This window comes from Sinocyclocheilus rhinocerous, unplaced genomic scaffold, assembly GCF_001515625.1.
Source record: "Sinocyclocheilus rhinocerous isolate Xijiao unplaced genomic scaffold, SAMN03320098_v1.1 scaffold1116, whole genome shotgun sequence".
Classification (NCBI taxonomy): Eukaryota; Metazoa; Chordata; class Actinopteri; order Cypriniformes; family Cyprinidae; genus Sinocyclocheilus; species Sinocyclocheilus rhinocerous.
Window position 1 is genome coordinate 231,602 of NW_015659716.1, and position 21,359 is coordinate 252,960.

Genomic DNA, 21,359 nt, shown 5'->3' on the forward strand with positions numbered 1-21,359 from the left:
ACGACTTCTTCCTCTCTGTCTCCACGGTGACAGGTTGCGACGACTTGATCAGCTCTGTCTTCGAGTTTGGGAAAAGCTTGTGTTCTATGCACCTCTCTGAAGACGAGATCGCCCTGTTCTCCGCCTTCGTGTTGATGTCTGCAGGTGAGCCTGGCTCTGTGTTAAAGCATACCCATAAATTACCCACAATCCCTTGTTTACCATCAAAACGATTTGTGGAGTTGGGACAGCTCAGATTGTATATGTGAAAGTGTCTCATCCTCGTGCCCGTGTGTGTGTGTGTGTGTTTAGATCGATCCTGGCTCCAGGAGAAGGTGAAGGTGGAGAAACTCCAGCAGAAGATCCAGCTGGCCCTCCAACATGTTCTACAGAAGAACCACAGAGAGGACGGCATACTGACAAAGGTACTGTACACATACGGAACAGGATATGATGTCATTATATGTATTATCTGTAATCTTCTGTTCTTATATATTATATTCTTTTATGTGCTCCTATGTATTTCTATATTGTTTTATTCGAATAACTGTGTAAGATATAAAATATGAATTAATATTAATTTATAATATGTGAATGTGGTATTATACTATAAAGATTTTTTTTCTAAATCAAATGATTATGTTGTCATTATACCAAAGCAAATTATTTAAATATTTATAGAGAAAGTATTTACTTTATGTTTACAGTTTTACAGATAAATCTGTCAAGTATTACAGTAAAATGATATGTGTAAATCCAAAAAAAATAATAAAAGAATAAACAGATTTGTTTTGTTTTTATCTCTTTCTGTTAAAAACAAATTTGTTTTGTTCTTATCTCTTTCTGTTAAAAACTAGGGCTGCAAATAGAATAAATGATTAATAATTAAATTAGTGTTGTTTTAGCATTATTTATATTCTATTGATATTTTTAATTACTGTCGCTTGTATTTTTATATATCCGGGTTTCTTTTTAATTTTAGTTTTAGCAGTTTTGCTATGCTTTTGTCATATTTATTAGTTTATTGTTTTTTTTTCTATTTTTCTATTTAGCTTTATTTTATTTTTATTAAATTTTAGTTTTAGTAATTTTAATATTTAAACTTAAACTTATTTATTTCCGTTACTTGCCAAGTCAACATTTTTATTTTTTGTTTAAGTTTTTTATCTAATATTTTTATTTACTGCATATTTATATAAATATATATTTTTATAATTTATAATTATTATTATTTTTTTATTTCAATCACTGAAAACAATTGTCAATAGTTTTAGTTAACAATAACCACACTGAATTAAATCATTTTCAACTGGTCATTAGAAAGCTAAATGAATTAATAATAATATTCAATTTGTTAAATAATATTGTGGTAAACAAATTTGACAGTTGTGAAATTACATTTTGGGGAAAAAAAGTAAATACTTTTTTTTTTTCTTGTAAATTTTCTGCAGACCCCTTGTGTAAATCATTTGCATTATAGGACCCAGGGACATTTATTAAGAAAGCAAATAGGGTCAATTTGAATTTCATGTATGACTTCATCCACAAAGCTGTATTTGGTCTGGCGGCCGAAAGATTAGCTAATGTCATGTAAAAAACCTGGGACCATCTGTGTTGTGTCTGCGGATTAGAGGGTCTGCCTTTTGCCTTTTGACCCAGTACCACAGGGTCCTTTCCACCAAATTAAAATCTCTCTCTCTCTCTCTCTCTCTCTCTCTCTCTCTTTCTGCAGTTGATATGCAAAGTCTCAACGCTGCGAGCCCTGTGCAGCCGGCATACGGAAAAGCTGACGGCGTTCAAAGCAATATACCCAGACATTGTCCGTGCCCACTTCCCCCCCTTGTACAAGGAGTTGTTTGGATCAGACTTTGAGCAGTCCATGCCCGTTGATGGGTAGCGCTTCCCCGCGCCCACCCCACCCGGGGAATTCACACCGTGGGGAATGTCAAGCATAAATCTGAGACACTTTAGCAGTGCCCTGCACATACACACACCTGGACGGACGACACACTGCACATACACTTTCCCCTTTTTTTCGTTGTGATTATTTTTGTGGGGGAGGAGGTAATGGACTGGGTTTGACTCTAGCGGTTTATTTTTGGGGTTTGTTCCCTCCTTTTACTGACACAGGTGGGATTCGGAGCCCAGGGGGGGAGAGGATGAGAAGATGAAGACACTTGTTTTTCCCGAACGCTCCCTCGCTCTCTTTCTCTCTCTGGCTGAACCTGAAGAGTCCACGCGTTCGTTTTCGCGAACAGTCCCATGGCGATTTGTCACGATCAGCATAAATTGTTTTGACTCGTTTCCAAAACGGAAAAACTATTCCCAGAGAGCATTCGCCTGGAATCCAGCGGAAGAGGAACACATAAGCCCTTTTCAAGCCAAGAACATGAAATAAAAAGTTGCGATCAAAAAGTCGATTATCCGAACTGTTCCAGCAGTTGTTGTAGCACCAAAAAAAGTCTACGTAGAAAAATACGTGGTTAGTTTCTTCCTCCCTGTGCACTTGGATTTTTTTTTTTTGCTCCTTTTTTGGGATGTCAAACCAGCACCGAATGAAGAAGAATACAAAGTGAGAGAAAAAGAGAGATACGGAGAAGGAGTGTGATGTGGAGTCAACACAAAACAGCACCTTTCTACGGACAATCGAGAAAAAAAAGAAGGAACAACGTAGAATTCTGGTAATTCTAGTCGCGATTGCTTTTAGCCGTCAGAGACTCCATCTACCATAGTTGCTTAGTGATATCGTTTAAGGCCATCTGCTATTAAGTCCCTCTCCGGAATGGTGTTAACGTAACGTAACGGTCCGACCACCAACATCGATGCAATGCAAGGGTCCATTGTTACAGGGTATACGATCATAAGTACAAACTATACGGAAAAAAATAATAATAATGTCTATAGAATCTATTTTAAATAACATGTATGATATTAGTAGCTAGACTATTCTTAATTGTGAAAAATTGATAAGGCACTTTTATTTGCACCTTTCTTTAATTTAAGACTTGTATATTTACCTAGTGATGTGTTGCATGTATAAATACCACGGTTATGGAGAACGAGTGCCGGAAACCCTAACGCTGCTGAGGGGTGGGTGCGTGTTTGCGTGCGTGTTTGTGTATTTATTTGCGCGAGGCAGAGGTTGGTGCTGGGTAAAGGCAGATCACGTAATCTAGGGGGGGATTTGTAGCAAACGCTCATCGTCTGCCACCATTATGAAAACCTAAGCACACCAGGTCTAAAGGGCTGTTGAATGCAAACGGACCGTTTTCCACACACGTCACATGCTGTTTAATGGTTCCATCTAGTGGTGGTGCGCCACATGAACGTGTGGAGGAAGCAGATCTGGTTTCTGAACGGCTGATCTTCCTTAAACTGACTCTCGTGAGGGTCTTTGCCCAGCAACAACACTCGTTGGGAACGTAAGAGTGGGGGGAAAAAAGACGAAAAGAGAAATATTCAAAGCCTTGTCTGGTTGAAATCCTCTATTTTTGTAACATTGTACAGTGCTTATGAAGCCTATGAAAGAAAAGGGGAAAGAACGAAGGATGATATAGCACTTAATCCTGCAATAATTAGAATCTGTGTGTTTTTTATGAATTTTCTCTTTCAAAGAACAAGACAATGGTAGTAATAGTGCTATTTTTTGGAATACCTAACTGTTGTGTGTTGCGCGTGTTTGTACGTCTCTTGAATGTGCCATAGTGGTCTTTCCTGCTTTTTTAGAGTCTGAAAAAAATTGTTGTATTGTAACATTCCAGTAAAACTATGTTGTGGCGTTTAGAAAATCCCAATAGAATCCAGGAAAAAACTCCACAGATCACATCTATGGCCTGCTAACTGACATTTTGAGAAACTTTGAGTAGATCTTGGTAGCTACATGTAATTTCTTTCCCCATGACACCAAGTATTTTCCTCAGGGAAGAGTCTGTCTAACTCAATTCTGAAGCCGGTAGCTTAAACACGTTAGTCAGCTCTATGTTGCATCTAGAACTCAATAATTTGATCTTGATGGCATGTTCAGTACAGATAAATACTGTAGCGTTTTTATCATAATTATGTGTCAATAACTACTGTCCACAAAATATGAGTTTGTGCAATGCATCCCCAAGAAGTCCTGTTTATTACAATACATCAATCTGTAATTGACAATCCAGGTTCGTGTTTAGTTCTTTATACAGTAAATCAGCAGTTTGTGTACTACAAGGCTCAGGGAGAGTAATATTGAATAATAATTGAGCAGGGATACTGAAATCAGTTCTAAATCCTATTGAGCTGCCTTCTTAGACAGCATTTTAGCAGTCTCAAAAGACTGAAAAGTAAAAGTTTTAGCCAAATTTTAAGGCAATCCCAGAATGTACTACAACAAAATCTGTAAAAAAAAAAAAGTTATTTCAGCATGGTGTAGGAGTCGAAGATTTAAACCTATTTCATTCAATACTGAAAATAATGAATACATAATAGTTCAATCTTATTTTAAAAAAAGGTCATATTTACCCAAAATTTATGGGAGAAGTATTGTGCTTTTAGCATAGCAACATGCTAACATAAAACTCCATTGGAATCAATTGCAACAGAGACAACCCATGTGTTACTAATAAGGAGAGCTATTTATGTGACATACAGAATTGTTGTCTATGTAGATTGATCCAAATCAGTCACTTAGAAGGTTCTATTTTGGAGGAAGTAGACAGCAGACAGGAAGGCAGCTCACTAGGAACAGAACTGAACCCAAAACAACCGGGTAATGATGTTAAAATGTGGGAACAAACACTCATTTGTTACTGTAGTTAATTTTTTAAACCTCATTTTTCATCTTTCACAATCTACAGGCTCATGTCATACCATGTTATTCACTAGCATGATTGCTGTCAAGCCAAAAGAAGACGGCAGTACATTATTTGTAATGTTTGCTTAAGGTCAAACCCCCAGACAAGGCTTTAAAAGATCAGACGCAGCAGGGTGAGATGGTGAATTGTATGTAGGATCTTACGTTTTTTTTCCCAGGATTTAAAATGTTTTACGTAGCACTGAGCTTGAATCCCTTGATGAGGCTGTACAAGCATGACACACTGCACCTCGACGTTAATTTCGATTAGAGTTATGCAAACGCAACAAGGCCTATGCACTCACGTTCGAACGAAAGGCACATTTACAGATTTGGTTTTTTTGCAATTCCAATCGACGAATTTAACGCGTCATGCTGGCGACAGCATTCGAGCTGAAGGTTGAAGTGTTACTAAGAATTACGTCAATCATTTTCCTTGCATTTTCTTTCCAAAAGCACAGCTGACGCGTTATTAAAAGTGAACTATGTTTAGATAATAGACTCTTTAGCCATAATCGAATGTCAAGCAATAATATATGGTATATTATGATTCATTTTGTGCATAGGCTTTGAACATTTGCATGTAAATACATTTTCTTATTTATCGCGTAAAATTAGTTTTTTTTTTTTTTGCTCTCTGATTGTCATTTTTTTGTTTGTTTGTTTTATTTGTGTATTGACTAGTTCTGTTCCCGGGTGGAGAACTACGAACGTCAAATGGCCTGTAAACTGTACAGCTATGTTTCCCTGTCCTCCTTTCGGCTTTTAATTCACGATATTTAATGTTCTATCGATCACATGTATAAAAGTAACTTTGTAACTTCTGTCTGTATAGGTAAGAAGAAAATACTTCTATTAAGACCTGCTCAGTGCAAATATTTATCTGTTTTATCAGACACATCATGCTGTACAATATCTCTGTTTTGAGTATACTTCTCTCTTTTAGACTTAGTTCGATTAGCGGTAGGGTGTGCGGACATTAAATTTTGTGTTATACTGACGTGTGGTGCTAGGTAAGTTACTTTGTGAACAAAAATTATGGATTGATAGACTAGGCCACCCTCTTAGTCCATTCATTTCACTGAGTATTGATGCATTATTGATATTAGGACTCAATAAAATAATAATAATTATTATAATGATAATAACGATAACAATAAAGATAATGATAGTGGTAAATTTACTTTCGAATACCCGGCAAGTACCTGTATCAGTGTGCTAGTCTTGGGACGCGGCTTGTTTCCTTCCAACTTTTAAGATTATTAGCAAATATCGGCTAAGTAAATCGCTATTAAACGTCGCAATTTTGAATTTTTCGCAACGATGATTGTTCATGCTTAAAAAAAAATTTGAAAAAAGCAGCAGTATTGTGTTTCTTTTTGATTGTTTTGAAACTGTAGCTGGAGGTGTTTCTAATCCAGTGCTTATTTTCTGTACTGGGCGCTGGAAGGACTTTAAACACGCGATAAAGTACCGGATTGTCTGCCGCTTTTTGGCTCCCTCCATTTTTTGTTGATTCTACCCTCTGTTTTTTTTTAAAAACACGCTTTCTAAACATTCATTTTTTTCCCCGCTCACTTACACTTACATACACACACAATCGTTAAGTGTTATAAAATGTACAGGACAAAGGCGGTTGTACGAAGTTTTGTGCGAAACTTCCTGTTTTTATCTTTGTAGCAAGGCAGAATCTACTTGCAATAATACATAGCAAACTACACTGAGTGCCTCTCAGTGGTACAGGATGCAGAAACTCTATTCGTCCATTTTGTTTTCACGTACTCAAATGACTGTTTGCGCACACGTAGGTGAATTCTGTCTTGTGTTACCAACTTTTCTTTTCATCGGCCGTCTTTTTGTATGTAAATGAGGCATTTCATGTTTGTTTATAGCCATGGAAATGGCATTTTCTTGTCTCTGTGATGTCCTGTATTTTCTGAGATTCTCAGACGCTACTTTTTCTTTTCCTCCGAACAACTTCACGTGGTTATGGGACATTGCATCCAGTCAGTTGCACCCTGGCTGGATGTTAAACGCGAACCCCGTTTGGATATTTGCAGAGACAAACTGGCAGACAATAGACAATCCACTCCCTGTGTTCTCCCTGTTGTTTCCTGCCAATTAGGTTTTAAGTTGACGTTTATGAAACAAAATGACTAATGCAATGTATTTTAAGTGTTCATATGTGTATGTAAAATGATGCATACTACACTTCTATTTCTTGTTGAGCTGAAGGGGAGGGCACAAGGGCTGGGGCAAGACAGGTTGGATTTTGCTCCTGCTTTCCTGCGGGGGGAAAAAAGCAGAGAACGGTTTGCGGTTGTCACATATTTTTATGTCACATGTTTGCTACTGATCTTAAAATGGGGATAGTCAATCATGTACCTTTTTATTCAGCTCTTTGGAACTCTCTTTAGGAGATAGTCTCTTCTCAATAGTGGTTTTGCTCCTTCTGTTTGTCTGATTCTTAAATATGAAAATAAGTATTTTGATTCATTTTGTAAATACCGCTGTAAAGAAAAATAAGAAATTTAATGTTGTCTTTTAAATACTTTTCATTCTAATATGAATGTTGTTATATTGTACTTAGAAACTGTACCTTTAATATTACCTTTATTAAAAGTGCATTGGACACATCGATTTTAGATGTGCTTTATGTGCTGTTATCCCATAATAAAATTTACCGCTTGTAATGGGCTCTTATTCAATGTGTCATACTTCTTTATGTAGTTCATATGGTTGAAGTTCCGCACAACCTTCAGAGAAATTTAAAAAGAGTGGAAAAACAGAACAACATTTAAAAGAGAACTTACGTTACCCTAATGTTATATTTTATATAGTTGAAGCATTTTTGTAAAGCATGCATGGAATATTTCAATGTCAGTCAACAAGAAATAACAACAAAAATATGAAAATGTAGCCTTTTGTAGAACGTAGAAATACGGGTTCAGACTTACGTTTTTTTTCAAAGAAGAGGCAAACTAGACATTAAAAGGTTTCAATATGTAGAACATTTGAGATAGAATATGAGTATGGGCTCAAATAGTTTGAAGTGGCTTGCAGAGTTTGGCAACATTAACTTGGAATCAACAACGTCACAATAAAAGTCTGCGATTTCCAAAGATTAATTAAACAAGTCAGATGACAGCCTATAAAAAATAACCATGGTTTTATTATGGTAAAAGTAGTAACCATGTTGTTTATTTATTTATTTATTTTGTGTGTGTGTGTGTGGGTATTGACTACCATTTGTATAACCACCGTTTTAGGCTACTGCAGATACCATGGTTTAACTAGTGTAGCAAAACCTTTGTGGTTACCATGGTTTTTGTAGCAAAACTATGGTTAATTTTCGTAATTTTTCTCTAAAATACCATACCATGGCTATTATTTAGTACATTAGTGAACAAACCTAATAAGTTAATGTGAAATCTTCGAACAGTAGGCCTACAGGAGGCTTTCAGAATCTTTTAATTTGTATAAAATGTAAAGGGACTGAATACTGTGTCAGTTTAAAAGTCGTGTCTCACCAAACACATCTGATTGAAAGATCAAGTAAAAGAGATAAATAAATAAAACGTATCTACGTTTAATACTTACTTGTATTTACATATTATAGGTAAATTAAACACATTCTAACTTTTGAAAATGTTCATTAAAGTATGACGCAAAACTTAGTAAATCCAGCTATTTAGCAGAGGCGGACAAAGTACTCAACTCCATTACTTGAGAGAAAGTACAGATACTGCTGGTCAAATATTACTCTGGTCAAATATTGTGTTTTATTAGGAGATGCACAACAGTTCTTCTGTGGCTTTACTATACTTAGTTACTGTCCGCCTCTGCTATTTAGTGATATTTTTCAGCATGTCCCGACAAAACCCTATACCACTGGAAGTACTTTTTTTTTTTTTATTGTCACAAATGTATTATACCAATAACAGCATAATAATTAAGAAATATATTGCGAAAAATTTCCAACGTGTGATAGGAAGCGGAACCTTCGTGTCATGTTTTGGTTCTCCCCGGAAGATTAAACTATCGCATTCGCACCGCACTGTCCTGAGAGTATGTAGGATGATTTAACGATGTGAAGAACTACATCTACATCTAAAAACCTGCTGCAATGGAGATAAAATGGTAGGTGACAACATGATTCGCTAAATAAACACAGTTTATTGATAAATTATGTAGACAGTGTCAGTGCTTGTTCTCAGTTGTATTATCGCTAGTTAGTTGTATAAACTCAGTCAGCTTCAGTGTGCTGGTTTGTCCTCAGGAATGATGCTCCTGTCTCTGCTCCGCTTGTGTTCTCCAGAGATGTGTTTGACAAGTTCACTCTCGCGCCCAACGTCAAAGAACTATTTGCTCTTTTACACAGGTAACGTTAACGTTAGGTGACTCTGGTCAAATCTATATATTATATGTACTATAGTTCTTGATAACTGTTGTTAAACCGTGTTATTAATAGCGAGACCATACTAACCACATATAAAACGGCTCTTCATAAACATAATTAGATCGTGTAACTATGGTTTACAACTATCAATGCTACAATATGGGAAAATAGAAGCCTAAATACTTGAATGTACAACATTTCTACCAAATTGCCATAGTTGCTATAGTAAAATCACGGGAATTACTGTAAGGGGTACTCTATAGATGTGTGTGTGGGGGGGGGGGGATTATTGTTTATTTATTTTGGCTCTAAATTATGCACCATTTAGTTCTATAGGCTATATAATAATGAATTTAAAAAATATATAAACATTTAATACTATTTACCACAGAGCCCTGAACATGACATGTGGGCAAAAATTTATTTATTGTGGCTGCGAATTAAGAATTCGTTCTCTCAATTTATTATTTTGCTCTCTTGTTTTAGATAAATCATGGCCATGAGTTAATAATTTGTTCCCATGACTTATTAGTTCCCTTGTTTTATTAAATCGTGGCCATGTTGTACTAAGTTTACATTTTAATTAAATCAAAACGAGGGAATGACTTAGTACAATAAGGCTACAATTTACTAAATCGAGGGAATTAATTCTTAATTTGTGGCCATGTTACACTTTATTATTATTAATATTATTTTTTTATTTTTTTGCCTAGTTTACTATTATTATTACTACTACTACTACTAAAAAAATTGTTAATGCAGTGTTTAGGTTAAAAATAGACCAAATGAGCACTTACACTTAAAAAAAAAAAAAATTATTAAGTAAATGTTACTGTCTAAAATAACAGAAGACTACAACAGGGTTAAGTCATGATGTGTTATTGAGATGTATTATTTTTAATTATTTTCTTCAAAGCTCTAATAGAAAATCCGAGGAGACCGGTGAGAAAAAGCCAGACGGACCCTCAGCAGAAGCAAAGACTGTGAAGTGTGATGGAGGTTCAGATGTCAGTAACATCCTTGCATCAGATGAGCCCACGTCTGAATGCAAACCAACCGAAGCCAAACCTGTGAAGAGAACTGAGATCCCAGCGTTCCCTGAGCCTCTAGTGCCCTACCCTTGCTTCTCCACCCTCAGTATAAAGAATCGCAAGATGTATCTCAACATGCTCGCCCGCAAGAATTACTTCAAAGCTTCAAAGGTAGACCATCTCTCACCCTGATCGCCTGCCTTTAACAGTGAGGCAGTTTTGATTGAGCCACATGGATGCAAGGCTATTTTCATGTGGTTCATCTTGTTTCTCATTTCAAAGTGTTTGATGGAGCAGGTGAAGAACGAGGTGACAGAGTTTATGAAATACCTGCAAGATGTTTCTAGAGCATGTGCTGATGGGTACAACTATATGCCACCAGGCAGCAGCCGCTACACTGAGGTATTATTTATTTATTTAGTTTACTATTCAAATGTCTACACAAAAATCATTGTGTTTAATTACATTCTTTATCATTTAATTTTAATTCAAATAATTAATAAAAAATATATTTTTATAATAAAATACATTTGTACGTTATTCATTTAAAGGGATAGTTCACCCAAAAATGAAAATTTGATGTTTATCTGCTTACCCCCGGGGCATCCAAGATGTAGGTGACTTTGTTTCTTCAGTAGAACACAAACGAAGATTTTTAAATCAAACTGTTGCAGTCTGTCAGTCTTATAATGGAAGTGGGAGTGTCAATGGTCCATTTGAGAGATAGGTGGCAGTAATGCACTTCTAAGTCTGCCGTGATTCCCATTCACTTCCATTATATGACTGACAGACTGCAACGGTTTGAGTTAAAAATCTTTGTTTGTGTTCTACTGAAGAAACAAAGTCACCTACATCTTGGATGCCCCGGGGGTAAGCAGTTAAACATCAAATTTTCATTTTTGGGTGAACTATCCCTTTAATTGATTTTGTGTGATTTTCCCAACAGGAATATTTTACAGCCTGTCTGGAGCATGTGAAGAGTTACCCACAGGTTTACAGCATTCAAGAGATTACTAGTCTGACCAGTGTAAAGTTTGTGGGTGAACTCTCTCTCAACTTTGAGAAACAGCTTCTTGCTTTGGTACTTCGTTTTCTTTATTTTATTTTTTTTATGAACTTGAATGTGTGATATACTGTTGTTTGTTATATCTATCTCTACTGTATTTTCTCCTCAGGGTAAAATAGATATGCTAGACAAAAAAGTCATGGCAGAAAACACCCAACTTCCTGTAGACTATGAGACCGTGTCAAATGTGGTTCCTCCAGCTAAAAAAGCAACTTCAGTTCACACTGTAAGTAGCCTGTCTGTGATAGTGTGAGTATGTATGTATATATATATATATATATTAGGGCTGTCAGTCGATTAACATTTTTAATCTAATTATTTACGGGGTGCTGGGATTAATCTAATTAATCACAAACTAAATTTGGCTGTGAAAATACTCCCAAAAGATAATTTAAAGCTATTATTGTGTTAAATGTTTAGGCTACAATGGCCCTTTGAAAAAATAAATAACTTCCTCAGTTTTTTTTCCCTCCAATACAAATATCTAAACATCCTTAAATCAAGACATTTACTTCAGATGCAAACTGAAGATGTGAAGTCTTTTTTTCTGAGAAATTGAACAAAATTAAGTGAGCTTATGCTTAAAACAAGACAAAATTTTTTATTTTCTTTCTTAAAGGGTTAGTTTCATGAAAGCAAACAATTCGTTTTGTTAGATTCAACCATGTAATTTCTGTTTTATATAAGCAGTGTAGGTCTCTATCTTGTAAAATGTGGCCTTAACCACTAGAGGGCACTGTTGCATTTGGTTTGAATTACCACTCTTGATATATTTGATTCTGATATATATTGAATTGTATCCCCGCACCTCATGAATTCATTTTGATGGACCTGTGGGAATCAAATATAGTACTTTAGTTAATCCTGGTGTCTCTTAATATCTGCAGGCCATCAGCAATGACAGTAATGCAGAAAAACTCAGCGCTACTTACGAGCCACAAGTGTGTTTATCTAAAGAGGCCTTCCTTCAGCTCCTGAATAACAGCTCTGAGCTCACAGAAGCTTGGGAGCTCCCCGTTTGGGTCAAAGTGAATCCCATGAATGGTGAAGAGTCACTTCATGTTTTAAATGCTTCATTGTAGACCATAAGATTGTAATCCAGTCAATACTCTCACATGATGAATGTTGTGGTTGTTCTCAGGCAGCAGTCAGAGTAAGACGGCATACATCGATCCTCCTCTGCTGAAGACGGAGCTGAGCTGGAGAGAGAGGAGCCTGCTGTTTCATCAAGAGAGCGTGAAGCTGGCATTCAAGAAGACCGTGTCACGTCCTGTGTTTTTCCTCACTTCAGAAGAGCTGCCTGTTGAAATGCAGCCTCCTCCTGAGGTAAGATGTTTACCACGGTAAGACGAAACACCAGAGAGTGAAATATATTGCAGATTAATTATTGTTAATAAATTACTAATTAATCATTGTAATTATTGGCTCTTTTTTAAACCACTTTCATAAAGAATGGATTATTCTTTACTTGTAAGTAGTTGTGGATTAAAAAAAAAAAAAAAAACTTGCAAAAACAGAAATTTTCCCTGACAAAATTGTTTAGTAACTACAGCTAAAATATGCAATATATTTAATAATTAATATAGCAATAATATATATATATATATTTATTTATTTATTTATTTTTATTTATATATATATATATATATATAGAGTGTAATTATATGATATTAATTCATATATCTGTTTATTATTTTATTATTAAGCAAACACTAGTGGTCAAAATTTTGGAATAAATTTATTGTTTTTGATTATGTTTTATAATTTCTGAAGCATCATGTGACACTGAGGACTGGAGAAATGGCTGCTGAAAAATCTAATTTGAATCGGGAATAAATTACATTTTAAAATACAAGACTTCTTTTAAATTGTAATAACATTTTTATTTGTATTAGTCATCAAGTAAATGCAGGCTTGGTGAGCATAAGAGTCATAAGAGCAAACATTTTTAAAAAACCCTTAATTATTCCAAAGGTTTGACCGGTAATGTATATATAAATTGATGAATGAATGAATTAATATTTTTGTGAAGAAAAAAAGGAATTATGTGTGTTTATTATATTGTGTGCTTATTATATTGTACTACTATATTATACAACTCTTTTATTTTATATATCTGTATATTATGTTATTATTCAGGAAAGTGTCTGCTAAATAAATAAATGTAAAGTAAATCCAAATAACTGTGAGCTATGTGAGAAATATTTAAAATATAAACGTTGTAAATGTTATTTATTTAGCTTTACTCTGCCCAGGACAAGATCTCCAGGAGTATGGCTGCATTTGATGATGCTGGTATGGATTTTGGGTGTGATCTAACAGACCTGGAGTCATTTGGGGAGTCCTACAAGCCCAGTAAGAAAGTGAAGGAGCAGAATGAACCAAAAACAGCTTCTACAAATCCAACCGCAACTCCATCTCAACATATCCCAAGCCTCAAGAAACCGACAGACTCTGTAGGTACAACAAAACGCACCTCAACATCTCAAGACGCTCCCACAGAACCCCTTGAGTTGACTGTGGCTAAGGTCCAAGGAGAAACCGACACTTTGGCCGATGAGGGAGACGGTACGCTGAATAAATGTGCCATTTCAGAGAAGGAAAGTGTGAGTGAAGATGCAGAAGAGAAGATGGAAACGTCTTCAGCTCAGTGTCCTCCCACCGAGCGGCCCAGACATATGATGAAAGACAAGACAGACAAGGATTTGGATTCTGATGAAGAACGACTAGTCATAGATGACATTTTCTCCCCACAGAGACCTCAGACCCAGGTGACAGCCGCAGAGGTGTCCTCCCCACAAGCACCCGAGCCAGCCACGCCAGGCCCTGCAAACCCTTCGGGCAAAGGAACAAAGAAGGGCATCAAAAGACCCCGAATATCCGGTGAATGCGATCAGCTCGGACAGATTTTGAAGATGCAGGACGCCATGCTGAAATCCACCCCCAGCAAGAACCAGGAGCCTGTGAAGCCCCACGTCCCAGAAGACAAACCTCCAGAAGCTAAAGCCCACTCGCTGGTCAAACAGTGTGTGACGTTGTATCTGGAGTCCAGAGCGGGACAGGAAGAGGACACCACACTGCCTGCTGATGTTCCTGTGCTGCTAGCCACTCAAAGAAAACGTTAGTGCTCAAAACACCCTCTCAGAGGCAAAAAATCAGGCTCAAATTATGTTTTTGTGAGGAGGTTATTCAAACTTCCTTTTAAATGTGGCCCATGATGTAGGGCTGTCACCGTGAGGGAATTTCCCTTGCGGTAATTGAGTGTCTCAATAGCGCGGTATGCAGTTTTACCGCCATAAATATACATATATATATATACACACACACACACACATTGTATATGCAAGATTAAGTCCATTATTATTATTATTATGTATTGAAATAATTTCAAATATCAGGTTCAGTGTGTCAAATCAACATTTGATTTTTCCGTTCACAGTTGCATTCAAAAAAACAGATCTGTGTCACATGTAAGAGGGGAAAAATCTGATAATACTAGCATTTAATAATAATATTATGATCTAAAGGGGCCGTATTTGATATTTTTATAATATTAAAGTCAAGGTTTCTTGCACAAAAAGTTCATCCATCTATCGCAGGTCTTCTGAAGGAGGATCTTCAGGTCAGTGCTGAGGATGAGATGGACTACGATCCTCCAGCAGAGGGCAGCGCTCTGTACAAACTCTACAGCCTGCTGGACGTTCTGCTCATGGTGCGCAGCAGTGTGGACATCGCTCACCCCAGACACGACAAAGACACCTTCAGGGTGAGCTGGACACATGCTAATACACAAACACAATGATCCTTTAGTTAAAAGGTTGAAGTACACGCCCCAAGAGCAACAGATGAGATTTCAAACATCATTAAACTCCTCAGGTCTTGTGTAAACTAGAGCCTGACCGATATATCGTTTTGCCGATATTATCGGCCGATATGAGCCTGTTGCCGATATATCGGTATCGGCGAATATGTCGCCGATATGCCGACAGACAAAACACAGATCTCCTCATTCGCCGGCCAAAAACCTTGTTAGCTCCATTTGAGCTTGTTTTTCATATAGCCTGTTAAGTGCAAGTGTCTGATACAATACCAACACTGACGACGCAGTGTTGTTTAATGATTGACTTTTTTCCCTTTCTTTCTTTTTTCCCCCTGTAGCCTATTTCAGTAGAATACGCGACCTTTTTTTTTACTCCCTAATATCGGTATCGGTATCGGCCCCAAAAAACCCATATCGGTCGGGCTCTAGTGTAAACACTCACAATGCATCTTATTATCATTATTAGTTATCATTGTCAGTGATTTTTAGCGACCCTTTATTGGATTTGAATCAGTATGTCAATATGCCAAGCATTAATCTTTATATTTTAACCAGGGTTGAGTAATGTCCACCACACCCTTTCTTTAAACAGTCGGCTTTCCTGTGCAAAGCTGTAGAGTTGACTTTTCAATCTTATCAATGTTTTAACAGACTCTTTCCAGTCAATGGTTCTCAACGCAGCACAGGATTTCTTCTGCGTGTGTTTATAGAGCACAGTGACTCGGAACTGCCATTTGAGTGGGTAATGATTGAGTCTGCTCTCATCCAGGCCGTCCCGGTGCATGTTTTACCCAAGCTGGAGTATCAGCTGTGCTACGGGGCCGAGAGTCTGACCCACACTGAGGCCTGTCAGCTGTGGGCCGAGAAACTTCTGCACTCCAGTACTGTGTCCTTCATAAGTAAGAGACCTGATGAAATGTGTTTTATTTCTCTTTGTCATAAAAGGTTATGCAGTTTTATAGGGTGCTATATGCTGTAATTCTGTCACTAATCTGTTTAATCAAATCAGATGGAGAAGAAAATATCTATAGTGTGAGAGCATTTAAAAAAGATCATATTCGCGTGACCTGTAGAAATGAAAATATGTAGTGTTGCAGCGCTAAAAAAAGCGATGGGCTTTTAATAACATCTTATCAATTCAGTTCATAAATTCATAACTGATTTAATAATTCATTTGCATTAGCAAGTCAAGTTTTTGTAATAAAAATAAACTGAACATTTTAATGTCAATTCATAACAGATTTAACAGATTAATGCTGTAAAATGTAGTAAAAATAAATGTTGATAAAATAATTTAGATTAATCTAATTTGATTTGATAATGCAAACAAATCATTGAATCAAAGCATTTTTGAGTCTTGAAAATGTTGTAAAAATATATGTAGGTAAAAATTGATGAATCGATTCATAACTGAATCAGCAATTCATTTGCGATATCAAATTAAGCATTTTCATGCTTTGTTACATTGGTTCATGTCAAAGAAAATGATAATTAAGAATTTTTATAAGAAGATGATTTCAATTCATTTTTATAATATTGTTATTTAATATTAATAATAATATTAAATATATATTGTTTTGTTTTTATAATAATGTTTTAAATTAAAAATGTATTTTTTAAATGTATAAATAATTTTCTTTATTAAATTACTGCATAAATTTCAATGCATCAATTCATAACAGATTCAATGATTCATTTGCATTATGGATTCAAATTATAGCAATGCTTACGCTGTGAAATGTTGCCGTAAAAAATATATCTAGGTGAAAATTTTAATGAATCAGTTCATAACTAATTCAACTAATTTTATTATTTATGCAAACAAATCATTGAATCAAAGCATTTTTCATCCTTGAAAATGTAGTAAAAATACATGTAGGTAAAAAAATGTGATAAATCAATTCCTACCTGAATCAGCGATTCATTTGTATTATCAAATTAAAGCATTGTTCATGCTTCGATATATTGGATGATTAAAAAAAAAAAAGCATTGTGCAAATCACCATCAAGTTTAATATAATTTTTCTTTTTTTTAATGAAGCAAATTCAGACAGGCAGAAGTATCCATGTTGTATCTGGAGTGTTAGTTTTGGTAACAAGAGTCAGTACAAAAGTGAACTTCCCATAAACTCCCAGCATGCCTCTCTCATGACGCATGACTCACTGTTTTGAGTCAGGGTTGCCGTAGCTACTAACATTTCAACTTTGAAAGGGCTGCAGAAGAATGCAACCACATGTGACATATCGCTGTGGGTGAAGGGCTACTTGGGTTTCTCCATTATAAGAGAAAGAAGGAAAGAGACTCCTTTTCTGCTGAACAGACTGCTAAAGTTTGGAGAATTGGGAACCTGACATTTTCTGTCTACCTTGAGGAAGCCTGTAACACTGACAGTGATTTTAAGAATGCCCACAATGTGCCTGACAGCAGTCTGTGCCTGCAGGTGAAAATACCTCAGAATCACAGAAGAATGCAGAAGAGCCTCGCTCTCGGCGTATCGTTTGCTTTAGAGATTCTTTTAGGGTTATTAAAGGAATGTAGTCTTTTCTGGGTCTAGTCCAGGATCCAGCCCTACTGATAACAGAATGGGCTGGTATCTTCACAGTCTGGACATATTTTTACAAGGTTCAAGAGAACTTTCTAGCTGAGCATTTTACTGAGGCAGATAAGTCACAAAATGATATAAGTACGACTTTATATAAGATTTTTTTAATGTTGTTTTTTGAAGCAAGTCTATAATGCTCACCTATGCTGCATTTAGTTTATTAAAATTACAGTAAAATAGTAAGGTTGTGGAATATTATTACTAGTGCTGTCAAAATTAGCACGATAACGCAGGCAATTAATTTTTTCAATTCAATGCATTAAAAATATTTAACGCAGGGGCGGAGCTATGATTGGCCACCCCACTCACAACTGCTACTTCTGTCTCGTTTTTCTTGACAAGAATTGCATTTATTTAGATGCAGAACGTCTTTACGACCATATCAAATGGGAGACTTTTTAGATGCGCACTTCACTTCGCCTCAGTGGCAGGCACGAGTCAAACAAGTGCGGAAACGATACTGTGCTTGTAGCGCGTGCTCTTCAATTGCACGCACAAATGTGCCGGCGCACGCTGTAGCCTGTATCATTTCATATCAAAGCGCGAAAGAAACTACGACCGGGCAATGTCGTAGTTATGTCATCAGTTAAGTCATGAAGTTACCAAAAAGGCAATTAAAGCTGCCTTAAAATTGTGTATGCATGTAAGTATTTGTTATATGAGTTACATTTAAGAACATGTTTTCAAAAGAACATGTCTCCCTCATCTAATACACTCAATTCAACTCGTCAGCTCATTATTGAGACTTTAAGACCTGAAGTGAGTCCGAAAAAGTACAGAGTTGTGAGAAAATACGATGCATGTCAGATGCAGCTCTTAAAGTAATAGCAGCCAAATAACCTAATAACCCAGCTGCTGTGATGTCTGTTAATCAAAGAATAAAAGAAAAAGAGGAAATCAATAACTTTTGTAGCTTTAAGGATTCATCTGTATTTAATTTAGTGTTTGATAACTTCATTCAAATTCTGTATATTTCCAACTTGCCGAATGGTAAAAGGAAGCTAAATATGACTTTTATTATAATGGGTTTATATGAAGATTGTTTTAAGTTTATTTAAATTAGAAGTTATTTTTAAAAGTTCTAATAAATTCTAGTAAGTTCTAATAAATTTAACATTCTAATAAATGTTAAAATTGTTAGCTCTCAATTATACTGTAATGTTGAATGACTATAGTCAATGGTTAAATATAAGGGGGGAAACAATTTCCTAGAGACATCAGTAGTATTGGTATCAGTGATACTGGCCTTCAGTCATAAAAAAAGAATAACAAATATTAAAAAAAGTATTTAAAATATTCTGTCTTTATCTTCTTTCTAGATTAATTTGAAGATTAAATGTGAAATTATTGCAATATAACAGTATATGTAAAAACTAGGGATGCACCGATACCACTTTTTCCAGTACTCGCCCGATACCGATACCAGTATCGGTATCGGTGCATCCCTAGTAAAAACTTTAATGTTTGGTTGGATTAATCACGATTAATTTCAGAGAAAATGTGCGATTAATTAGTTAAAAAAATTTAATCGATTGACAGCACTAATTACTATTTAAAAATATCTTGTCTATTTGAATATATTTTAAAATGTAACATTTTCAGCATCATTACTTCAATCTTCCGTGTCATGTCAGGCTTTTTTTTTTTTCCATTTATTAATTATTCATTGGTATAAACCGTTCCAATTGTTGCTCATCCTCTTTGGATTTTGAAGAATAATTGGTGAAATGTCATCACGTCCTCTTTTTTGTGTTATTTGGCCTAGAGCAGCGATTCCCATACACAGATGAACAAGTAGGGGTGTGGAGATCATTTTCTTTTTGCATGAACTCCGAATGACACCATCAGTGTGAAATATGTGTGAACAATTATTGCAACATTCACAGTGTTTCTCACAGCCTGAGTTTGTGTTGCAGGTCAATACGTGTACTTTTGCTCCGCATCACATCATGTTGACAGATTTAGATGTTCTTCAGACTGTGAGTTGGTTTAAGGCTCTGCAGACTTTAACTTCTTTAGCTATTGACTGTTAAATAGAAATGTAGCTTAACCAGCCGTTACGGAAAATGAATGGAAGTATTATCAGTTAAGATTAAAGACTTGCAAAAAAAAGAAAATGGGCAATCTACTTAATGTAGTATGAGCATTTAAAAGGCTAGTTGTTCACAAACTGTTTGATATTTGTGTAGGTCGCATCAATGCACACACATCAGAAGTGGCACAGATGCAGATGTTGCCCGACGACTGGATTCAGAACGTCACCTGTGACTTCAAGTGAGTGAATCTCTATATAAAGTCAATTTTTAATTGTTTAAATAAAACTTTAAAAAATTCCAATTCCAAAAAGTTTTACTGATTTTTTTTTTTAAAGAATGTCTACATGTTTTACAAATTCTCACAGATTCTCATCTGAAATACTGTAATAGTATTTATTTAATTATTTGTATTTTTTATAATTTATTTTATAATTTATTCATTTTAAAATGTATTTGAAACATTAATTTATAGTTATTAATTATATTAATATTTTATCTCTTGTGTCAAGTTTTAATGTGATTTAATTTTTTTTCCCAGGCCAACTAGATGTTTAAACACCCTCTACCACTTACTGAAAAAAGTCTCATCGTGAGTTTCTTTCACTTTTTTAGATCAATTTTAAAATTGTCACTTTACCCTTAGCGCGATTTGCATTTCCTAATGTGAAATCAGTCTTTCAATCTGTCGTTAAAAGTGTGTAATTCTGCATATTAAGCTAGGGTATGTGAAAGCATTTTAACATTAAAAATGACATGCGTAAGCTTTAGGTATTGAGCCTGTAGTTCAGTATTTGTAAGAATGTGACATTTTCGTTGGTGCACTGGAAAGCTTGTCATCAGCTAAAAGTTTCCTTTCATTTAATTCCTGTAATTTAATAAAGGCGTCTTTTAACACCTGCCCCAGATTACTGGAAGGACGATACCTGTTAGTCCACAAACCTCGTGAGGGTTTCGTGACCATCTTTAAAGCTAGCGATGAGACCAAGGCTGCTCGCGGGGTGTACCACCTGCAGAATGCACACTGCGGACCCCCAGCTGTGTCTCCGGGGATTCCCTGGGTTCCCCTGGACCCCTCGTATGTCCTGCCATTTCACCAGAAACACGGCAGGCCGCCCTGCACCTTCCCCCCACGTCCACCCCCTCAGGTATGACCATCTTTTCGCTTTGAAATGTAGCCCAGAGGTTTGCATGTGTGCTCCAGACATGTTAAACCTTAGTGCTTATTTGGGAAAATTGGGTTCGAATTTAGCCTGCAGCATACCTTTATACAGTATTTCCAGAGGTGAGGTGGTGTAGTGGTAGTAGTTAAAAGTTGGTAAATGAAAGGTTGCTAGTTTGCATATGTTGTGCTCCAGACATGTTGAACTGTGGTGCTTATGTTGGAAATTTGAGTTTGAATTTAGCCTGCAACTTAACTTTTATCCAGTATTTTCTTGTGGTGGGGTGTAGGGGTGCTCCGATCAGGATTTTTGAAGCCGATCGCCGATCACAGAAAGCAGTACCTGCCGATACCGATCTTTTTAAAGCTATTTATAGTGATACTCCAATCAGGATTTTTAGACATTTATTCAGGGCCTGAATTTCATTTTTGAAAATG

The 21,359-nt window shown here is 36.0% G+C and overlaps 2 protein-coding genes across 3 annotated transcripts in view; both read left to right on the forward strand.

Moving 5' to 3' along the window:
• The window catches only part of LOC107724174 (nuclear receptor ROR-alpha), a 64,263-nt gene extending 59,383 nt beyond the window's left edge, over positions 1-4,880 (forward strand). Inside the window, exons 8-10 of the mRNA XM_016532983.1 lie at positions 34-144; positions 292-404; positions 1,712-4,880. Coding sequence (XP_016388469.1) covers positions 34-144; positions 292-404; positions 1,712-1,876 — 389 coding nt within the window. The 3' untranslated portion in view covers positions 1,877-4,880. The remainder of the gene's footprint in view (positions 1-33; positions 145-291; positions 405-1,711) is intronic.
• Positions 4,881-8,814: 3,934 nt separating this feature from the next.
• Positions 8,815-21,359, forward strand: part of LOC107724173 (little elongation complex subunit 2-like) — a 15,808-nt gene continuing 3,263 nt past the window's right edge. The window contains exons 1-14 of one of the 2 annotated variants that reach the window (XM_016532980.1): positions 8,815-8,947; positions 9,087-9,188; positions 10,123-10,408; positions 10,520-10,639; positions 11,184-11,318; positions 11,413-11,529; positions 12,191-12,347; positions 12,445-12,629; positions 13,544-14,423; positions 14,903-15,069; positions 15,893-16,022; positions 19,916-20,000; positions 20,301-20,351; positions 20,667-20,907. In XM_016532980.1, coding sequence (XP_016388466.1) covers positions 8,934-8,947; positions 9,087-9,188; positions 10,123-10,408; positions 10,520-10,639; positions 11,184-11,318; positions 11,413-11,529; positions 12,191-12,347; positions 12,445-12,629; positions 13,544-14,423; positions 14,903-15,069; positions 15,893-16,022; positions 19,916-20,000; positions 20,301-20,351; positions 20,667-20,907 — 2,670 coding nt within the window. In that variant the 5' untranslated portion in view covers positions 8,815-8,933. The remainder of the gene's footprint in view (positions 8,948-9,086; positions 9,189-10,122; positions 10,409-10,519; positions 10,640-11,183; positions 11,319-11,412; positions 11,530-12,190; positions 12,348-12,444; positions 12,630-13,543; positions 14,424-14,902; positions 15,070-15,892; positions 16,023-19,915; positions 20,001-20,300; positions 20,352-20,666; positions 20,908-21,359) is intronic. The other variant, XM_016532981.1, reaches the window with a different exon arrangement.